This window comes from Calliphora vicina, chromosome 2 (genome assembly GCF_958450345.1).
Source record: "Calliphora vicina chromosome 2, idCalVici1.1, whole genome shotgun sequence".
NCBI lineage: Eukaryota > Metazoa > Arthropoda > Insecta > Diptera > Calliphoridae > Calliphora > Calliphora vicina.
In genome coordinates, this window is record NC_088781.1 from 24,886,736 (window position 1) to 24,907,753 (window position 21,018).

The 21,018-nt window shown below is 29.4% G+C and overlaps 1 protein-coding gene across 1 annotated transcript; it reads right to left on the reverse strand.

Moving 5' to 3' along the window:
• Positions 1-868: 868 nt before the first annotated feature.
• Positions 869-17,011, reverse strand: LOC135951727 (uncharacterized). The gene is made up of 3 exons (XM_065501425.1): positions 16,882-17,011; positions 1,742-2,383; positions 869-1,670 (listed from the first exon to the last, which is right to left on the reverse strand). Exons 1-3 carry the CDS (start codon positions 16,946-16,948, stop codon positions 1,462-1,464), a joined length of 918 nt encoding a protein of 305 aa, XP_065357497.1. The 5' UTR covers positions 16,949-17,011; the 3' UTR covers positions 869-1,461.
• Positions 17,012-21,018: the final 4,007 nt, after the last annotated feature.

Consider the following 21,018-nt stretch of genomic DNA (forward strand, 5'->3'; position numbering starts at 1 on the left):
CTAGTTCTGTTCTAGTTCTGTTCTAGTTCTGTTCTAGTTCTGTTCTAGTTCTGTTCTAGTTCTGTTCTAGTTCTGTTCTAGTTCTGTTCTAGTTCTGTTCTAGTTCTGTTCTAGTTCTGTTCTAGTTCTGTTCTAGTTCTGTTCTAGTTCTGTTCTAGTTCTGTTCTAGTTCTGTTCTAGTTCTGTTCTAGTTCTGTTCTAGTTCTGTTCTAGTTCTGTTCTAGTTCTGTTCTAGTTCTGTTCTAGTTCTGTTCTAGTTCTGTTCTAGTTCTGTTCTAGTTCTGTTCTAGTTCTGTTCTAGTTCTGTTCTAGTTCTGTTCTAGTTCTGTTCTAGTTCTGTTCTAGTTCTGTTCTAGTTCTGTTCTAGTTCTGTTCTAGTTCTGTTCTAGTTCTGTTCTAGTTCTAGTTCTAGTTCTAGTTCTAGTTCTGTTCTAGTTCTGTTCTAGTTCTGTTCTAGTTCTGTTCTAGTTCTGTTCTAGTTCTGTTCTAGTTCTGTTCTAGTTCTGTTCTAGTTCTGTTCTAGTTCTAGTTCAGGTTCTAGTTCAGGTTCTAGTTCAGGTTCTAGTTCAGGTTCTAGTTCAGGTTCTAGTTCAGGTTCTAGTTCAGGTTCTAGTTCAGGTTTAAGTTCTTATTCGGGTTCATGTTGAGGTTCTGGTTCAGGTTCTAGTTCAGGTTCTAGTTCAGGTTCTAGTTCAGGTTCTAGTTCAGGTTCTAGTTCAGGTTCTAGTTCAGGTTCTAGTTCAGGTTCTAGTTCAGGTTCAGGTTCTAGTTCATGTTCTTATTAAGGTTCTAATTCAGGTTCTAGTTCATGTTCTTATTAAGGTTCTAATTCAGGTTCTAGTTCAGTTCTAGTTCAGTTCTAGTTCAGTTGTAAGAAGTTCCCAGGATATAACATCACTCATTACAATGATTTTTTAGTAATATTTATATTTTTAAAAATTTTTATTTTTACATATTTCAAAATATACAATAAATGTTATACTTAGATTAACGATACACTTATAAAATACAACTAAATGTAATAATATAGTAAATTATAATTAAAAAAAAACAATTTTTAAGTAAAAAATAAAATAATTCGAATAGTTTTGTTTGTAGAAAGGCTTCATACAATAATTATCGTTTCTTTTTTTGTTTGAATGAAAAATGGGAGGATTTTTTTTAACAAATAACAATGAATACTCTAATTTTTTTTGGAAGGACATAACATTTTTGGTTTAAGGATCAAACAGGTTTGTAAAAATATACAATTTTTATACAAATTTGTCTTGGAAGTAAAAGCCAAAAAAACAAGTTGGTATTTACAGTATTTTTGCTTAAAGTCTGTTTTAGAAATAATAAAATACTTTGTTTTAAAGCTTTGAGATTAAAAGCCCTTTAAGTACGTTTGGAAAACATCATGATAGTTTTCCTGCAATCCTGCCTAGTAAGTAAAACGAAAGTTGTCCTCTTCTCTCTTGTTTACTTCCGATGAATAAATACTGCCACCACAGCCACAAATAGGGCTGTAATTGATACATTTAGGGCGGAACTACCGTTGCACTTGGTGCGAGAGCAGGGATAACATTTGTTAATTTGTTCATTAGGATGCTGGGCCTCCCATTGGCCGCACACGGATTCCATGGTTTGAACACGAGAACAACCACGATTGACCACCATGGTGCCATTTGCTGAAAGAGAAATAAAATTTATTTTAAAAATATTCTATAAACAACTCTTCTTAATTATTTATTTAACTAACCTGTTGTGGCATGAATCTTGTAGCAATGATAGGTTACATCACTGACCGATCTCAGTTGACGTACTCTAAACTCTGCTGAGGGTTTGTAGGCTTTTGTGGTGCTATGTTCAACTTCAACACTTTCAACATCAAATTTATCCACATGTTGTTCATGAGCTAAAGTTTGGTTGTTTAAGGTGTCTACATCATCCAATGGTTTGACAGTGCCAGGATTGGGTGGTGTTGGCACAGCTGTGGTAGTCATGGGTGGTCCTACTGTAGGTGGTGATGGTGGTTGTGCCTCTGTGGTAGTTGTTGTGCCGTGGCTAGTTTCTTCCATAGTGGAATTTTCAGTTGTCATTTCTGTGGTAGTTTCTGTTACCGTTTCGGTGGTTACTTCTGTAGTGGTCTCTGTAGTTTTAGCTTCAGTTGTTGCTTCGGTAGTAATAGTTGAAGGTGTGGGTGTAGTATCTTCTTTCGTTGATGAATCATTATCTTCTGTTACACCGGCGCTGGTTTTTGGTAGTTCTGTTGTCGTTTGTACGGATGAATCTGTTGCTCCGCCAGTATTGAAAAAGTCTTCATTACATTCGAATTGTGCTGTTTCAGCGGTTGTTGTGGCACAATTCTCGCACACATAACACATCAATTGACCCTGACATACTAAAAGGTGAAGAAAACAAGTAAAAAAGTGACATTAATACTTTGGATTTAATTATAAATGGTAAAGAATAGAACTAGAACAGAACTAGAACAGAACTAGAACAGAACTAGAACAGAACTAGAACAGAACTAGAACAGAACTAGAACAGAACTAGAACAGAACTAGAACAGAACTAGAACAGAACTAGAACAGAACTAGAACAGAACTAGAACAGAACTAGAACAGAACTAGAACAGAACTAGAACAGAACTAGAACAGAACTAGAACAGAACTAGAACAGAACTAGAACAGAACTAGAACAGAACTAGAACAGAACTAGAACAGAACTAGAACAGAACTAGAACAGAACTAGAACAGAACTAGAACAGAACTAGAACAGAACTAGAACAGAACTAGAACAGAACTAGAACAGAACTAGAACAGAACTAGAACAGAACTAGAACAGAACTAGAACAGAACTAGAACAGAACTAGAACAGAACTAGAACAGAACTAGAACAGAACTAGAACAGAACTAGAACAGAACTAGAAGAGAACTAGAACAGAACTAGAACAGAACTAGAACAGAACTAGAACAGAACTAGATCAGAACTAGAACAGAACTGGAACTAGAACAGAACCAATATAATGCCATACAATATTTATGATATCAAAAAAAAAACATTTCGTTTAACTTCATGTGATAATGTATTTGATTAAATAATTTGAATGAAATCGCCATTCATATGATAAACTTTAATCTAATACGATTATATTTTTATCACAAATATTTACCCAATTTTGAATATTTTTATATATTTATCCACTAATCATTATTTATTGAAGCATTATTATTTATTTTTGTTCGAAAACGTGAACATCACTCAAATTGCAATTGTCTCCGTCTTTGCATCGAATTTTTTTAAATAAAATATAAATAATTGCAGTAATTTTTAATTATTGTAAAAATTTACCGGTTTTTTGTGCGCAATCAGCAGCACGTTTGAAAATACAATATTTTATAAAAATAATTCATAAAAACCATATTAATCTTTAAAAGAAAATAACATTTCTTTAAGTTAGTAGATGTACATGTGCATATTCGAACGGGTATTAACTGGTTTTATTATTTTATTTAAAATTTAGCTTACAACCTCTGTCGGTTTGTTTAAGCTGCTAATAATTTAATAATGTAACTAAATCTTTTACGTGGTGCAATGGGAAATGAGAATAATTTGATCATACTGTGATCTACTGACATCCTGTTGTTACTTCTTAATTGAAGATCGAAAATAACCGTTCAGATCCGTATGGAAAATTAATTTTATATTTTAGTTCAGTAGGTTTTTCAGTCAACATCATACAAGTTACAATTTTTTTAGCAATAAGACTCTATTATTAAACGAATGTAGACTAAAACAGATGCCAGAGAATAAATTTGTTATATTATCACGGAACTAGTTCGCCCACTGAATCATCTAAGGGCCACTCATTATCAATGTTTTTTATAAATCCTAAAACATCGATACAAACAACTTTAGTGTTAATGGGTTAAAACGTCCACTTTAAATGACGTTGTATTTTAATAACTTTGGTTTTTTCACATTTTTTTTTTGTGTAAATCCTGTAACATGTTAATTATTATTTCTAACTACAATATTTTGAATATTAATTATTAATATTTTACGAGTACATTTTATTATTCGAACTAAGAGTTAGTGACTGAGTATATCTACAGATTAGCATTTTTTTTATACCCGTATACTCGTATTTATTTAATATTATGTGGGATTTTTTCCTGTTATTTTTTGTTTTATAACTTTTTGCTTTTGTTGTTTACTTCAATATTAGCTAGTTAAATAATAAAAAAAAAACAAATTAAATTAATAAGTAACACTTAAAAAGATACATTCATAAAAGACAGTTAATTATCAAAAGTCAAATAAATATAAAATGAATATTAAACAAATTTGCTTTAATAAGTAGTAGATGCAATTCAAGTCTCATGATTTATTTCAAACAAGAAAAAAAGTCCCATTTAAATGCTAAACAAAGAAAATCCCACACGAAAGTTAACTTAATGAATAATACATTTTATTGTATTCTAATTTAATTAAATATTTATTTAATCATTTATTGTTAAGAGTGCGTAGAATCTTTACTGCTATTATGCCAGTAAACGCACTAAACAAGTTGCTGTGATTATCATAATCGTAAAATAATTAAGAGTCTTATCAGTATTATTTTGCTACTGAATATTACAATCGCTGTTACTTTTAGATCTACTTATAAAAGTTATTAACTTTTATTTGTGTAAACAGAACTCTTTAACTATACAAAGTTCAACAACATTGACAAAATATTATAGTGGGCGGTTGTCAGGCTAAAATTTGTTAACACTCTATCATCAATCTACTGAAATAGAACATGAACTAGAACATGAACTAGAACTGAACTAGAACTGAACTAGAACTGAACTAGAACTGAACTAGAACTGAACTAGAACTGAACTAGAACTGAACTAGAACTGAACTAGAACTGAACTAGAACTGAACTAGAACTGAACTAGAACTGAACTAGAACTGAACTAGAACTGAACTAGAACTGAACTAGAACTGAACTAGAACTGAACTAGAACTGAACTAGAACTGAACTAGAACTGAACTAGAACTGAACTAGAACTGAACTAGAACTGAACTAGAACTGAACAAGAACTGAACTAGAACTGAACTAGAACTGAACTAGAACTGAACTAGAACTGAACTAGAACTGAACTAGAACTGAACTAGAACTGAACTAGAACTGAACTAGAACTGAACTAGAACTGAACTAGAACTGAACTAGAACTGAACTAGAACTGAACTAGAACTGAACTAGAACTGAACTAGAACTGAACTAGAACTGAACTAGAACTGAACTAGAACTGAACTAGAACTGAACTAGAACTGAACTAGAACTGAACTAGAACTGAACTAGAACTGAACTAGAACTGAACTAGAACTGAACTAGAACTGAACTAGAACTGAACTAGAACTGAACTAGAACTGAACTAGAACTGAACTAGAACTGAACTAGAACTGAACTAGAACTGAACTAGAACTGAACTAGAACTGAACTAGAACTGAACTAGAACTGAACTAGAACTGAACTAGAACTGAACTAGAACTGAACTAGAACTGAACTAGAACTGAACTAGAACTGAACTAGAACTGAACTAGAACTGAACTAGAACTGAACTAGAACTGAACTAGAACTGAACTAGAACTGAACTAGAACTGAACTAGAACTGAACTAGAACTGAACTAGAACTGAACTAGAACTGAACTAGAACTGAACTAGAACTGAACTAGAACTGAACTAGAACTGAACTAGAACTGAACTAGAACTGAACTAGAACTGAACTAGAACTGAACTAGAACTGAACTAGAACTGAACTAGAACTGAACTAGAACTGAACTAGAACTGAACTAGAACTGAACTAGAACTGAACTAGAACTGAACTAGAACTGAACTAGAACTGAACTAGAACTGAACTAGAACTGAACTAGAACTGAACTAGAACTGAACTAGAACTGAACTAGAACTGAACTAGAACTGAACTAGAACTGAACTAGAACTGAACTAGAACTGAACTAGAACTGAACTAGAACTGAACTAGAACTGAACTAGAACTGAACTAGAACTGAACTAGAACTGAACTAGAACTGAACTAGAACTGAACTAGAACTGAACTAGAACTGAACTAGAACTGAACTAGAACTGAACTAGAACTGAACTAGAACTGAACTAGAACTGAACTAGAACTGAACTAGAACTGAGCTAGAACTGAACTAGAACTGAACTAGAACTGAACTAGAACTGAACTAGAACTGAACTATAAAATAGAAGCTGAACTAAAACCTGAAGTAGAACCTAAAATCGGTGCCGCTGTAGCACCATAGGTTATGGTGAATATATTTCATCGGTTTCAATGTGTGAGAGATTGTATGGGCGGTTCAAAAGTGGTTATTTTGGAGGCATTATTCCATGGGGAATGTTTTCAAAAGAGCAGGGAATTTGGGTACCATACGAATTTAAGCTCAAAAGACGATTTTGCATGTCTGTAATGCTGCTTTAATACTATAAAAGAAAATAATTTTTGCACCGAATCATTACTTGCGATGAAAAATAGATCCATTACGAAACCCGAAGCGTAAAAGATCGTATGTGAAGCCCGGCTAACCAGCCGAATAGACACTAAAACCCAATATCCATGGCGCTAAGGTAATGATCTGTATTTGATGGAACCACAAGGGTCCTATCTAGTATGTGCTGCTGAAATCTGGCCAGACCATTACAGGAAAACTTTATCGTTTGAAACGAGCATTGGCCGAAAAACGCATAGAATATGAGACCAGAAATGAATCCATAATATTCCATCATGACAACATTAGCAGAAAGTGGTTGGGAAGTTTTACCTCACCCGTTTTATAGTCCAGGCCTTGCCCCGACCGAATACTGTTTTGTTTCGATCCATGCAGAACGCTCAGACACGCTTCAGGGGCCATATTACCGCACTAGATATCGAGTAAAATTTATCGTAATTTTCTCATTTGGGAATATGGCATTCGATATCGAGAAAGAAATTTAGTACATTTTATCATAATTTCGATATCGAAATTATTTTTCGTTACGACAGCTCATTCGATCACGAATGCGGTAATTTGGCCCCAGAACAGAGTATCCGAAAATGGCTTGATTCATTCTTGGCCTCAATAGATGTGCAGTTCTTTGGGCTCGGAATCCATATCTGTAGTTTTTCAAATATTTGATTATTTTTCTACAGATCTTTGGTCATAGTAAGGTATCTTAATATTTTACTTAACTGCACTTTTAAAAGCAATGTCGTAACCTCATGTGGACTTTATCATGGGGTGACATGAATGATTTTCACATTTTTGTTTAGGCAAAAAATGAAGATTAATGTTTTTTTACTTAGCACATGAGTGATAAAAGTCCCTACAAGTTTTGATATTTTGATTGATTTGATTTTATTCATTTATAATTTATTTTGTTTGATAATAGTTTATTTTAATATTTGGATGTGTCTGAAGCTAAAAGGCCCAACTCTACAAAATAAAAATTAGATTTAATTAGTGATGTTTGAAAAATTGATTTTCAAAATTTATGAAAAAGATAAAACGGAACAAAGGTAATATAATAGAATAAAAAAAAATTTTCAAAGAGTTTACAACTAAATAGATAGTAATATAACAAAATTGAGAAATTTTCGAAAAGTGGAGTTAGGCCTTTTAGCTTTTGACACATGCATTTGTTATTAAAACAAAAAATTAATTGTGTTAAAAGGTAAAAACAGTTTGCCTTAGAATTTTTGTAATTAAAACAAGCTGACCTGGGATCCATAATCTATATAATGATTATGAATTTTCGACTTACCCTATTATCATCTTATAAAATTAAATTAAACTTGTGACTTCTTTTTATTTTCAAGTGTTAAATAATTTTCTTTGTAGATTTTTCGTTTTATTTGTTTATTATATTCTATCCATGATATTTTATTTTTTTTTGTTTCAATTCAAGGCCATTTATTTTTTGTCAGTCATGTACTTTTTTTTGTTGTCAAAGTTACATATTCAACTTCTATTTTTGAGTTTTATTTTTCACAATCACATTCAAATTGAGAACGTGTTGTATTTATGACGGTTTACACAAGTAAAAGAAAAATTAAATTATACAAGTCAACAAAAAGTTTTTTTTTTGGTTTTTATATTAAAGGTGTTAATTTACAAACCAATGAATACTTCTTTTTTTTAAAAAAAAACTTAGTTAACATATTATTTCATGGGGATTGCTCTATATTTAGCTGTTTAAATAATTTCATACAATATTTTTTTGGCATACAAATTTTGGTTGGTCATGTGAAATTTAAGAATATTTAAATAAAGTTTTATTTAAATATAAATTTAAAAGTATTATACATTTTTTTGGAAAATGGGGTGCAAAAGGCCCCCACAAAATTTGCTCTTTAATGGGTTAATAATTCTTAGTCAGCATTTATGCCGCCATAAATTGCCTAATACAATTATTACCATATAAAGTATTTAAAATTAAATCTATAGCCATTTTTTTCCTCTATTAAATGGTGAAATGAATTAATGAAATTTAATAACTCTTTCTGTTCTATTTGCTTAAAACGAAATCAAAATTCAATGTCAAATTTAATACAGCATTTAAATCAAAAACATGTTTTACAATAATTTCTATACTAAACAAATAAGCAACAAAAATATAAAACAAATTAGAATATAGAATACATAGAATACAAAATTAATATTTAAATTTGTATAAACAAAAAGAATAAAACAACACTTTCAAAAAACTGGTTTGGCTGTTAGGTCTTAAACCTGGCCAAAAATGCAATTCTAAAACCGCTTAAAAGTGGTAAAACCCACTTTTGAGTCAAGAAATAAGAAATATAAAACACATATGTGAACACAAATACAGCTCACATTGTGCTGTATTTGTTTTAAATATTCAGCGTGAACTAAGAAAAAAAATAAGTATAATTAATTAATTAATAATTTATGGTTTTAACTAACTTTTTGTCTGATGTAAAGCAACAAAAATGACGCATTTGTACTGTGAACTTTGCTGGTTTTTCTAAAAAACGTATCAAAAATTCTCTTTAGTTTATTATACCCTTCATCTTCGTGAAAAGGGTATATATAAGTTTGTCATTCCGTTTGTAATTTCTACATTTATCATTTCCAACCCTATAAAGTATATATATTGTGGATCCTTATAGATAGCGGAGTCGATTAAGCCATGTCCGTCTGTCTGTTGAAATCAATTTTCTGAAGACCCCAAATATCTTTGGGATCCAAATCATCAATAATTCTGTCAGACATGCTTTCGAGAAGTTTGCTATTTAAAATCAGCAAAATCGGTCCACAAATGGCTAAGATATGAGGAAAAAACCAGGACAACCTCGATTTTTGACCTTTTTTTGACCTATATCTGGAATCATTGTAACTTATATCTGGATTACAAAGTCATATATATAGACAATATGGATATCTAATGATAGATATTTCAAAGACTTTCTGGATCCTTATAGATAGCGGAGTCGACTAAGCCATGTCCGTCTGTCTATCTGTCCGTCTGTTGAAATCAATTTTCTGAAGACCCCAGATATCTTCGGGATCCAAATCTTCAATAATTCTGTCAGACATGCTTTCGAAAAATTTGTAATGCAAAATCAGCAAAATCGGTCCACAAATGGCTGAGATATGAGGAAAAAACCAGGACAACCTCGATTTTTGACCTATTTTTGACCTATATCTGGAATCATTATGAATTATGAATCATTAATATAGACAATATGGATATCTAATGATAGATATTTCAAAGACCTTTGCAATCCATCCATAAAACCATAGTAAGTTGGACCTACAATGGTTCAAAATCGGAAAAATATTTTTTAACCCAATTTTTTTTTCACCAAAAGATTTTTTTCGCTAAATATTAATAAAAACAATTGAAAAATCAAAAAAAAAAAATTTAAATTTAAAAAAAATTTAATTTAAAAAATTTTAAAAAAACAATTTGAAAAATTTTTTTTCCAAAAAATTAGAAAACTGCAAAAAAAAAAAATAAATTATGTTTACCTAAAAATATTTAAAATTTTTATTTTGAAGTATAATTTGGTGAAGGGTATATAAGATTCGGCAAAGCCGAGTATAGCTCTCTTACTTGTTTTTTTTTATAAAAATATTGCTTACTTAATGTTTGTATTTAAAATGACACCTAATAATGCTCTACTAATTAAAGTGATTAAATTTCATTAAATTTAAAAGAATGTCGACGAATGTGCTTTAAATAATATTAGATAATAAATAAATAAAATGTATTTTTAAATATAAATACATAGGAATTTTTAAAAGTAAAACGTTTACTTCATGCCAAAAATATTTATTTAAAACCCTATAGTACTAATTTAAATAATAAAGTTGCAAAGATCATAGGTTTGAGGAAGCTAAATTTAGTTATTATTTCAATATTATGATTTTTGAAAAAGAAATTTTGAAATATTGCACATTTTCAGTACCAAACAAACCTTATCAACAGAGAGTGTTGGTGAAAAATCTCAGCCAGCTAGCTGAAATTTACAACAGACAGACAGACGGACGGACATAGCTAGATCATCTTAGAATCTCATAAGTACCCAGAATGTATATAGTTTTGAGGGTCTGCGATGAATATTTCAATGTGTTATAAACAGAATAACAAAATCAATATACCCTCCCTATTTTGATGGTGGGTATAAAAAGTCGACCTTGAACACGTTTTTCACATATTTTGAGTATTATACTTATATTACTCATTTCCCAACAATAACAATATTCATTCTTTTTTTATAAAATGATCTATAAATCACAAATAGTTAACAGTGTTGTGTCTTTTTTTTTGGTAAAAAAAAACGTATTTAATTTTTAAAACTTCCTGTTTTAGTTAAATTACTTTCTTAAATACACAGAAACCAAAGTAAAACGGAAATTTATTTAAATTTGAGTAAGTAAATGTATTCAAATAAAAAATTATACAAATTAAATCAGTACAAAATTAGATTGTCAAATTGAATATTAAACGTAAACTTAAACGGTTTATGATTAGAATGTTCAACAAATCTATGCATTATTTATCAATATTTTTAAGCACTTTTATGTATACTTCAGAGCTCTAAAAATTTAAATTCGTCATATTTAATCGCTTTTTAAAACCAAGCGAATTAACAATTTCAGACTATTCCACTACTTGCTCAACGATTTATAAGCTAATTTTGTGTAATTTTTTAATTTATTTATTAATTTATTTACTTAAATAACAAAAAATCTCTTTTACAATTTTTTTCAATTTGGCCTTAAAAGTTCTGCTAATATTTTCTATTATAGAAAATATATTTATACATTTTATTGCTTCAAAACTCAACCACAATTTGTGTCAGCTTATTTATTTATTTGCCAATAAAATCTTAAAGTTTATTTTTATAATCAACAAAATATAAGATAATGTCACTATTATCGAGATTATTCAAGATTTTTTTTATTTATTTTCAAAACAAAAATTACTTTAATTGATTTGTAGCCTTAACTATCGCTAATGAATTTATGAGCCACCTAATTCATTAAAAAAAAAACTAAGAAAATGATTCAAATGTGAATTTAATCCTAGGGGGTGTAAAGAAATTATTAAAAAGTAGAGGAAATTTTTGCATTTAAAGCGAACTATAAAGAAAATAACTCAAATTTAAATAATTGTAATGGATTTTGACCTGTATTTAGATAAGAAGTTTATAAAATTCAAATTTAAAGCGGATAGATTTTTCTAAAGTGCAATACAAAATAAACGTTTGAAGTGACTACACTATAGGTTACTTAGAGACACTAAAGTGACAAAGGTTATATGGGATGTCAGAATAATTAAGCAAAAATAAAATAAACTTTATGAGAATGATATCAACACAATTTGTTTAAAACTAGTTTGTACGAATTACTCACAAAAAAGTACAGTACAAAATAAAAGTTTAAAGTGACTACACTTTAGATTACTTAGAGACAATTAAGTGACAATTTTCTCCATGCTAGGATGTATAAAGTAACCAATTGACTTCTCTCTGCTCTACAAAGTGCACATACGTATCAAATGACCCAAATTATCTAAATTGGAGTCAGCCATGTGATCAGACATTAGTGACAATTGCTGTCTATAAGGGATATATTGACACATCCAAATAAATTCAGCATAAATGGGTTAAAAACTCCACACAGATATTAAGATAATTAAAATTTGTTTAAAATTGTAGCATTTATATTTTGTATATTCTAATATTTAAATGCGGATGTTAATATTTTTAGCAGGTGTTTTATAATTGTAACTGTTTCAATTATATTTGACTACAAAAGATTAGAAAGGAATATTATTTAGAACATTCACATTTATTAATTTAATTATTTCATATAAGTAATAGACTTATAAACTTTGTTAATTAATATACATAGATTGCTATAAATCTTTTTTTAATAAAAATTTACAGCTTTCTAAAGTATTATAAATAATTTTGTAGGCTGTAAACAATTTCCTCTATATATTTTATATATCTTAAAATTATTATTATTATTATTACACTGCCTACTTAACTAAATAATTTCCTTTTTAATCTTAATATTACTAATATTATAAATTATAATTTATAAAAAAAAGCAACGTTCCGTTTAATGTCCAATTTGTAATTTATATGAATTTTGTTTAGAATTTATAGCTGAAAATTTGACCACAACCATGATAATAACAAATACTGATAATTAATATAATTTACTTCCAATAAATAGACAGTAAAAGTTCTTGAAAAGGTGCAAAATTCAAACAAAACTATAAAACTTTATTCTATTTTCTTATACTAACTAAAAATAATAGAAGAAATAGTGGGGTAAACAGTGATTGATAAGATACCCTATAATATTGCCTTAAACTCCCAAAATCTGACACTTCGCATTTTAAAATACTTGTAATTGACCAGATTTGAGTGGTTTTATTTAGACTAATTAAAATTTTTAGAATATTTTTTTAGTAAATGATGATTTCCAACATAATTATGAACTTTTTTGGCGCCAAAACATATAATGGTATTAAAAATAAATTTCATATAAGTACCTTTCAATTAAAATTACAAATTTTTTATATACGATATAACAATATCGCGATATAATAATATCGCTCATTTGCTGCAACAACGTCATAAGTCAAAATCCGGGTGTTTTGAACTGAGTGATACAAAATGCCCGTTCTTTAGTCTTCCATATAGTATTATCAGTTTTTAAAAAAAGTCAATTATTTTTTGTATGAGAGTGTTTTTTTCGTTGTAAACGTCAAAATTAAAATTCATTTTTTCTCGTATATTTGACAAGTAAAATTTTGGGTTAAATACAGATTAGAAAGATATTAATATCTACTATTTAAATCAGGTTTTATTTCTGAAACCCCATGATTTGTTACAAATTTATTTAAGAAATAGTAAAATGTCATAAAACATTCAAAGCCGTTTTTCTCGAAACAACTTGTTTTGAATTTGAGGTTGTTGCAGCAAATGAGCGATATATTATTTTCATATCTTTGTACAAATTTGAAATTGTATTTTGAAAGTATTTGTTGCCTATTATTATACCAAGAAGAACTCGTACAATTCTATTATAATGTCTTTAATATAGTCTTCATTTTAACAGAAAGAAAATTTATATAAAACTTAAGAGAAATTGGTTTTATTAACAATCATTAGCAGGTCATTTTTGTCATCAAAAATGTTCATAATGCCAATATATGATCAAATATTATCAACAATGACTTTTATATGGAATTTATATCCAACATTATTTGAAAATTGTGATTTTTTTTGAATTTAGGGCAAATAACTAGGATGAATTTTTTCTATTTTAACTCTTTCAGCTACGCTTTTTTGTGTATAAGTTTAAAATCAAAACAATTGCATTTTTACTTTAATCAAGGTTAGTTTATTATAAAAAGTAAGAAAAAAATAAATCAAAACAAGAAAAAACCATCCCATTCCAAGGTTTTTTTGTGGAGTGAAGTGGTTAGTTTACTAACCACCGTGGCGGTTTGCATTAAAAATAACTATGATAGAAATTTTTGTTTCGTATACATTTTTTGGAAATCTAATAGTTTTGACAAAATTTTCTGACCAAACAACCGAAAGTAACACTGAATTCGATGAACAATAAACACTGTGTGCTTTTTTATTGAAATATTGTAAACAGATTTTTACAATATTTTCAAATTAATATATTTATCTAACCAGCAGAGCACCCTGACGGAATATTTTGAACAAATTAATAAACGATGACTTCAAAAAATATCATTGTTTAGCAAAATGGCAATAGATGAAAATAAACTATGTTTTAAAGACCATAGAAAATGTGGTTAGTAAAGTAACCACCGAAGATTTTGATTTTGACAGCTACTCCGAAATTTATTTGTTACTTAACTGCTTATCAGATTCTCAAAAATAGGCTTTGAAGAACAGATTATGTGAAAATATACAAACTTGGACGAATATTTATTTAGATCTAAATAAGGTTATAGTAAACGTGAACAGAAAAAGCATTTCTGAGTTCCTGATGTAATAATCTCTAAAATTTATGAAATTCACTTCAATATCTTAAATTGTTATGAAAAAGTTTTGAATAAATTTTAAATAAAACCTTTATTAAAAGTACTTTTAAGTTTTTTTTTTCAACTCTGTACTATTTTTTCATATTTTTAGCCTTTATTTTGAAACATTTCTACTATATAAATTTATTCAAAGTATTGGCCATTGTTAGCTATGATCTTTTCCCATCTTTCTGGCTACGTTTGGATTCCGAGCCAAAAGAACTGCTCATATTTTGAGGTCAAGAACGATTCAAGCCAATATCGGATACTCTGTTCTGAAGTGAAGGGTATCCCAGAGGGAGAGTGTTCTGCTTTGGTTGAAACAAATAGTAGTCGGACGGGGCAGTGTCTGGACTATAACACCAACTTTATAGTCCAGACAGTGGCCCGTTCGACAGGCAAAACTTCCCAAACACTTCATTGTAAATAGTTTTTAAAAGGTATTGCAACATGTGGCCTAGCATTGTCATGATGGAATATTACGGTTTCTATGATCGCTTCTAACGAATCAGTTGCGTTCGGTACGGGTTCTCTGTGATGGGTTTTGTTCCCATCAAATACATAGCAGTTGCTTAGTGACATGGATATTTGGCTTTGGTGTCGTTTCGTCTGATTGGCCGGGCTTGTTTGTTGTAATAAATACTTTTTTCATCGTAAGTAATGATTTCATTTCGGACATAAAAAATTCTCTTTCAAGGTCTCTCGGTTTCAATTCGTATGGTACCCAATTTCTAGCTGAATTCTGCTGCTCGCAAACGTTTTAAATGATTTTGGCAATCTCTTGTTGAGTTTTGAGAACAATCGTCATGGTTGGGCTTGACGATCTAAATCTCCACTTCTAATGCCCGTAATTTCTACAAATAGATATCTGTCAGTGCTTAGTTACTTATGGAGTAAAAATATTTAGTAATTTTGATCCATAGATATGCATTTGATATTAATGTCAAGTTACCTTTTAGGTAAATCTATCAGCTGGGTATTTCACACCATAGATATCTATTTGTTGAAATTATAGGCATAAACCGCACAAATCATCTCTCGTACATTGAAACTGACTGAACACATTCACCATAAGCTTCGCTAGGTACGCAATCGGTTTGCTTCATCGGAACTTTTTTCAAATTAAAGAAGTAAAGCAGAACTTCCCGCATATGACGCTTTGTTGGCACAAATTTCGACATTTTCGGAGCAATAAAAACTTTGCTGTTTACACTATAATGTGCAATAGCTAAGTGTGAATAAATGTCAGATATGTACCCTTCAAAATGACATATAAGTTATTAAATACAAAAACCGGGATCAAAAGATATGTCATCTATAGTAAACTTCGCAGTTTTATACCCAATATTAAAAATCAGTTAAATAAACCCATAAGTAGCAGAGATAAATATAAAAGCAAAGAACCTGAAACTACTGGAATTTTTTCCCCGAATTCCCAAATAACACTCAAATGAATTTGAAATTTAAAACAGTAAATAGTCTGTTTTGGAGATATCATCCAAATCGATCTATAATTCGCCCAGATATAAGCTAGACGCGATTTTTCAATTCTAATGAAATTATTCATATCGAGTTCAAAATTTTTCCTCTAATAAAATTAATAGTTGTAGTTCCTACTTTCGACTCCTACTTTTGAGAGGGCGTGTATTTAAATTTGCAAATATTTTTGCATATATCGTGGATACTAGTTCTACATATCCAACGAATACCGACAATGTGCCAGTTTCGGGAAAAAATACTTTTAAGCCTGACTTTTTGAAGAAAAATTTAATATCTCGAAAAAATATCTAGAAAAATGCAGAGTATAGCCAAGCTTTAATATAATATTGCATGCACAGAAAAAACTATATTTCAATTCAAACATTTAACACATATTGAATTTTAAATACAAAAATTATTGAATAGATAATTTTCGTAATTGAAAACACAAAAAATAACAAAAATGTGTTTTCAATTACGAAAATTATCTATTCAATAATTTTTGTATTTAAAATTCAACCAATAACGAAAATTGTATATTCAATTGTCAAAATTATCAAATTCAATACAAAATATCAGAAAATTTTGTTTTTGAGCACATGAATACTTGATTCAATTATGAAATAATTGAAACCAGTTCAATATGTGACAATTATTTGAATTGAAACGGTTTAAGAAATAGTTTTTTCTGTGTGTGCTCAAATTCCGAAGTTATTACCGATTTTTCACACCAAAAATAGGGATCACAAAAACACAATTTTTCAATATTTTTTTTTTAAATTTAAGCATAAAAAAAATTAAAGTTTTTCCAAATTTACCTCTAGCTATGCTTAATATCAAAAACAGGCACCATAATTTAGTTGAAATACGATTTTTAAACTCCATTTTAACTAGCAGCTGTATGTTTTTTTATTGTTTTTTAATATTTAAATTTTTTTTTATTAAAAAAAAAATTTTTTTTTAATTTTTTTTATAAATTTTCAACACAAAATTTTTAATAATTTAGTTTTTGCACCAAACTCAAAACCGCTTTAAATCCACTTAATCCGTTTCGTATTTTTCCGTATTATTCTTTTAAATATTTAAATTCAACTAATTTATTGTGTTCAATAGCATTTACGTTCTACAACTGTCGTTTGCGAATTTAAAAAATCAACTGAAAATCTTTTATATTAAATTGTACTTTTTATACAACGCTACAAAAACGATATTAAAATGTTCATATAAAACAAAATGATCGTAAATGTTGGCTGATTTGATTTGTATGTATTTTTTTTTTTCATTTGTTTCATTTAAAACGCTGAATAAGCAACGGAGTTCAAACATAAAGAACTTATTTACCTGTAGAACTTAAAGCAAAAACAACTACAGCCAATATCAATATTAATATCGTTAAAAAAGTATTAACAAAACACACAGAAACTGAAAAAAAACAAACGTTAACGTCCAAGTTTTATTTGTTTTACTTCTTGTTGTTGTTTTGTTGTTGCTTTTTTAAACGCTAATGAACTCTCAATTTGCAATTGATCTGATCATTTTCAATTTGGCCGCTTGTTTGGCTGGTTCGGTTAAATGATCTTCTTAGTGGTTGATTTACCCTAAAAACCGAAGAAAAAAACTCATTTATACAATTTAAGATGAGAGTGGTTTGTGAATTTGTTTTGTTACCATTTTATTTCAATTAAAAGAACAAAACTTATTATAATAAACTCACCGGTAGTTTAATTCATAAATATTTATTCTCTCAATAGTTAATATTGGTTTAAAAGTTATGCTCTTTTTAGCGGTTTCACATAAAACTATGAATGATCATTATTAATATTTGAGTTTTTTTTTAATAAAAAGAGTAATTAATTGCTTCATATTGATATGTATTTTGTGAGTGAGAGTTTGTTATGAGAGAAGCAACTCAATATTTTGTTTTGATTTGTTTGCTTGCAAAATTTTGACGTCACTGTTGATCGTTGGTTGTCATGTTTTTATATTGTTAAGTAAAAATTCTGTTTGAGTCATTTGTAGAGCAATATCATTTACCCATATTAAATGAGTACAGGGTGTGATAACGAATTTATGTTAAGCATATGTAAATAGTTTGGTTTACTTTATGTTAGCATAAAACAGATTAATGCCCGTAATTTCAATAAATAGATATCTACGGTATAAAATGCCCAGCAGATAAATTTACCTAAAAGGTAACATGACACATTCATTTGAAATCAATATCTACGGGTGAAAATTACCAAATATTTTTACTACATAAATAAATAAGCACTGAAATTTTTTCTTTCGAAATTGTCTCAATGTCGATCCAAATTTTTTAGCTGGGATATACCTGCTGAGAAGACTTTTGAAATATCATTGTACAGGATGGGCCAACTGACTGGCTGATTTGAAATGCTTATAACTTTTTTATTTTTACAGTTTTTTATTTTATTTTGATACCCTACAACACCATTATATGATTGTGCTGATGTTTCTAAATCCCAAAAATATTAGTTAACACCCTCCATAAAGTATACCGATCGACTCAGAATAATTCTGAGAAGGTATTTCGATTGAATTTGACACATAACATTTGTTCGTCCCACGGAAAATTTAACAAAAATAAATTGCATAGAGAAATAAGTCACACAACCTAATTTCATGGCGATCAGTTCATAATTGCTCATAGCTCCCATATCCCACCAACAAAAATTATTGAAATTTGACCGATATTTTTAGGTGATCAAAATTAATTAAAATATTAAAAAAAATTGTGAATTTTTTTTTTAATTTTTTTTATTGCACATTCTTTTTTTAATTAGTGAAATAAATTTTATGACAAAAAAACATATTTTGGTGAAATAAAATTCGGTTTAAAAAATATTTTTCTTGATTTTGACCCATTGGAGTTCCGACTTACTATGGCGTTATATACGTCGTTGAAAAGTATCTTGGAAATATCTATCAATAGATATAGATATATACACGCAGAGAAAAAATATAGTTGGGCATGGTTACTGTAACCATTTCAATATTGTTACAAGTTTTTTAACTATATTATAGTCACAGTAACCATTTACATGATTGTGGTAACCATAATATGGTTAACTTACGATTCACATGATTGTCTCAACCATATATATGGTTACAGTAAACAAGAATATGTTTGTGACAACCATTTATATGATGAAGGACTTATCATATTATGGTGCTCTCGGCTTAAGGCTTATCATAATCTGAGAACAACATATTATGATAAAAGTATTCATCATAAATATGGTTGCCACAAACATATATATGTTTACTGTAACCATATATATGGTTGAGACAATCATGTGAATCGTAAGTTAACCATATTATGGTTACCACAATCATGTAAATGGTTACTGTGACTATAATATAGTTAAAAAACTTGTAACACTATATAAATGGTTACAGTAACCATGCCCAATTATATTTTTTCTCTGCGTGTAGATATTGATATATTAATGACTTAGTAATTCAGATGTAGATTAAAAATAGGTCAAAATTCGAGGTTTTCCAGGTTTATTTCTTATATCCAGCCATTTGTGGATCGTAGGTATATAAAATACAAGGCCTGACTTATTCATTCACTCACTCACTCATGACTGATGAGTCAGTGAATCAGTGAGTGAGTGAATGAGTTAGGCCTTGTATTTTAAAATATATAGATTTTTTAAAAAAGGTCAAAAAAGTCGATCGTACGTATACTTTAGTAACTGTGTGTATATACCTACTTTGTGGGTTCGCAAATGAAAAATGTTTAAATTATAAACGGAATGACAAACTTATACTTATATACTTTTGCCACTCATGCTGAAGGGTATAAAAATGTTAAAATATATACAGAAAATATCCGATATATCAGAAAAAATATTTGCACTCGAAAGTAGGCCTCGCCAATAAATAATTTATATTTTATTGTACTTTTATATTAGAACCGAAACACGAACTTATGATTCGGCACTTTATTGGGATGATTCTTTCAACATAGACAATTCATTAATCTGTAAAGGAACTCGAATAATCATGAATGTTTCTGATATCTGCAAAATAATTCCTGGAAGAAAACATCGAACTCTATCAAATGTCTATCAGTGTTATCTTAAAATAACAAGGTCCATGTTTAAATAAGTAGAAATGTTGCTGAAGGATAATACCTGAATTCAAAATAAAGTCAAACGTTGTTTAGCTCGACATAATTGATTCTAATTTAAGTCCCCAGTACGATCATTTCGGCGTAAAAGGCAGTGACTTCTAGTAGATGTAACACATCTTCGTTAATATTATATGGATCATGTTTATGCTTAAAAAGAGCGACATTGTTCGATAAAAAAATTAGTTGCAGGTATTTTGGGTTTCTGAAGAGTAAATTTTTCCATGGCATTTTCAAACATTATAGCATGTAAAGATAGAGTGTTTAATATTAGATGGTGGAATCGTCAAATCTTCATCATTTGTGGACGATTTGGGCATTTGTTTTGCGTTTTCCATTAGATATCTCTTCAGAAGTAGTGATGCTTTCCTAACACATATACATATTTTTATACCCACCATCAAGATGGAGGGAATATTGATTTTGTCATTCCATTTATAATACATCAAGGTATTTGTCTCAGACCCACAATTGCCTTTATATTCTGGGTCCTCTTAAGTTTCTAAGACGATCTAGCTATGTCCGTACGTCTGTCGGTCTGTAGAAAACACGATACACAGTGGTTCAGAAACGTATTTTTTTTGGCAATAATTCGGTATCTCCGGAACTATTAGAGATATTATTACGAAATTTCACATAGTTGGTGCTGAGATGTTTTTGAGTGCATTTACAGTTGTTCAGCTTCCTAGGGGTATTGGGGGCCTGTACGTGGCCGCTCAAATTTGGATACCTCGGGTCTCAAATTTTTTTAAAAATCGCCAAAAATCCATTTATAATCCGAATGAGCTGAAATTTA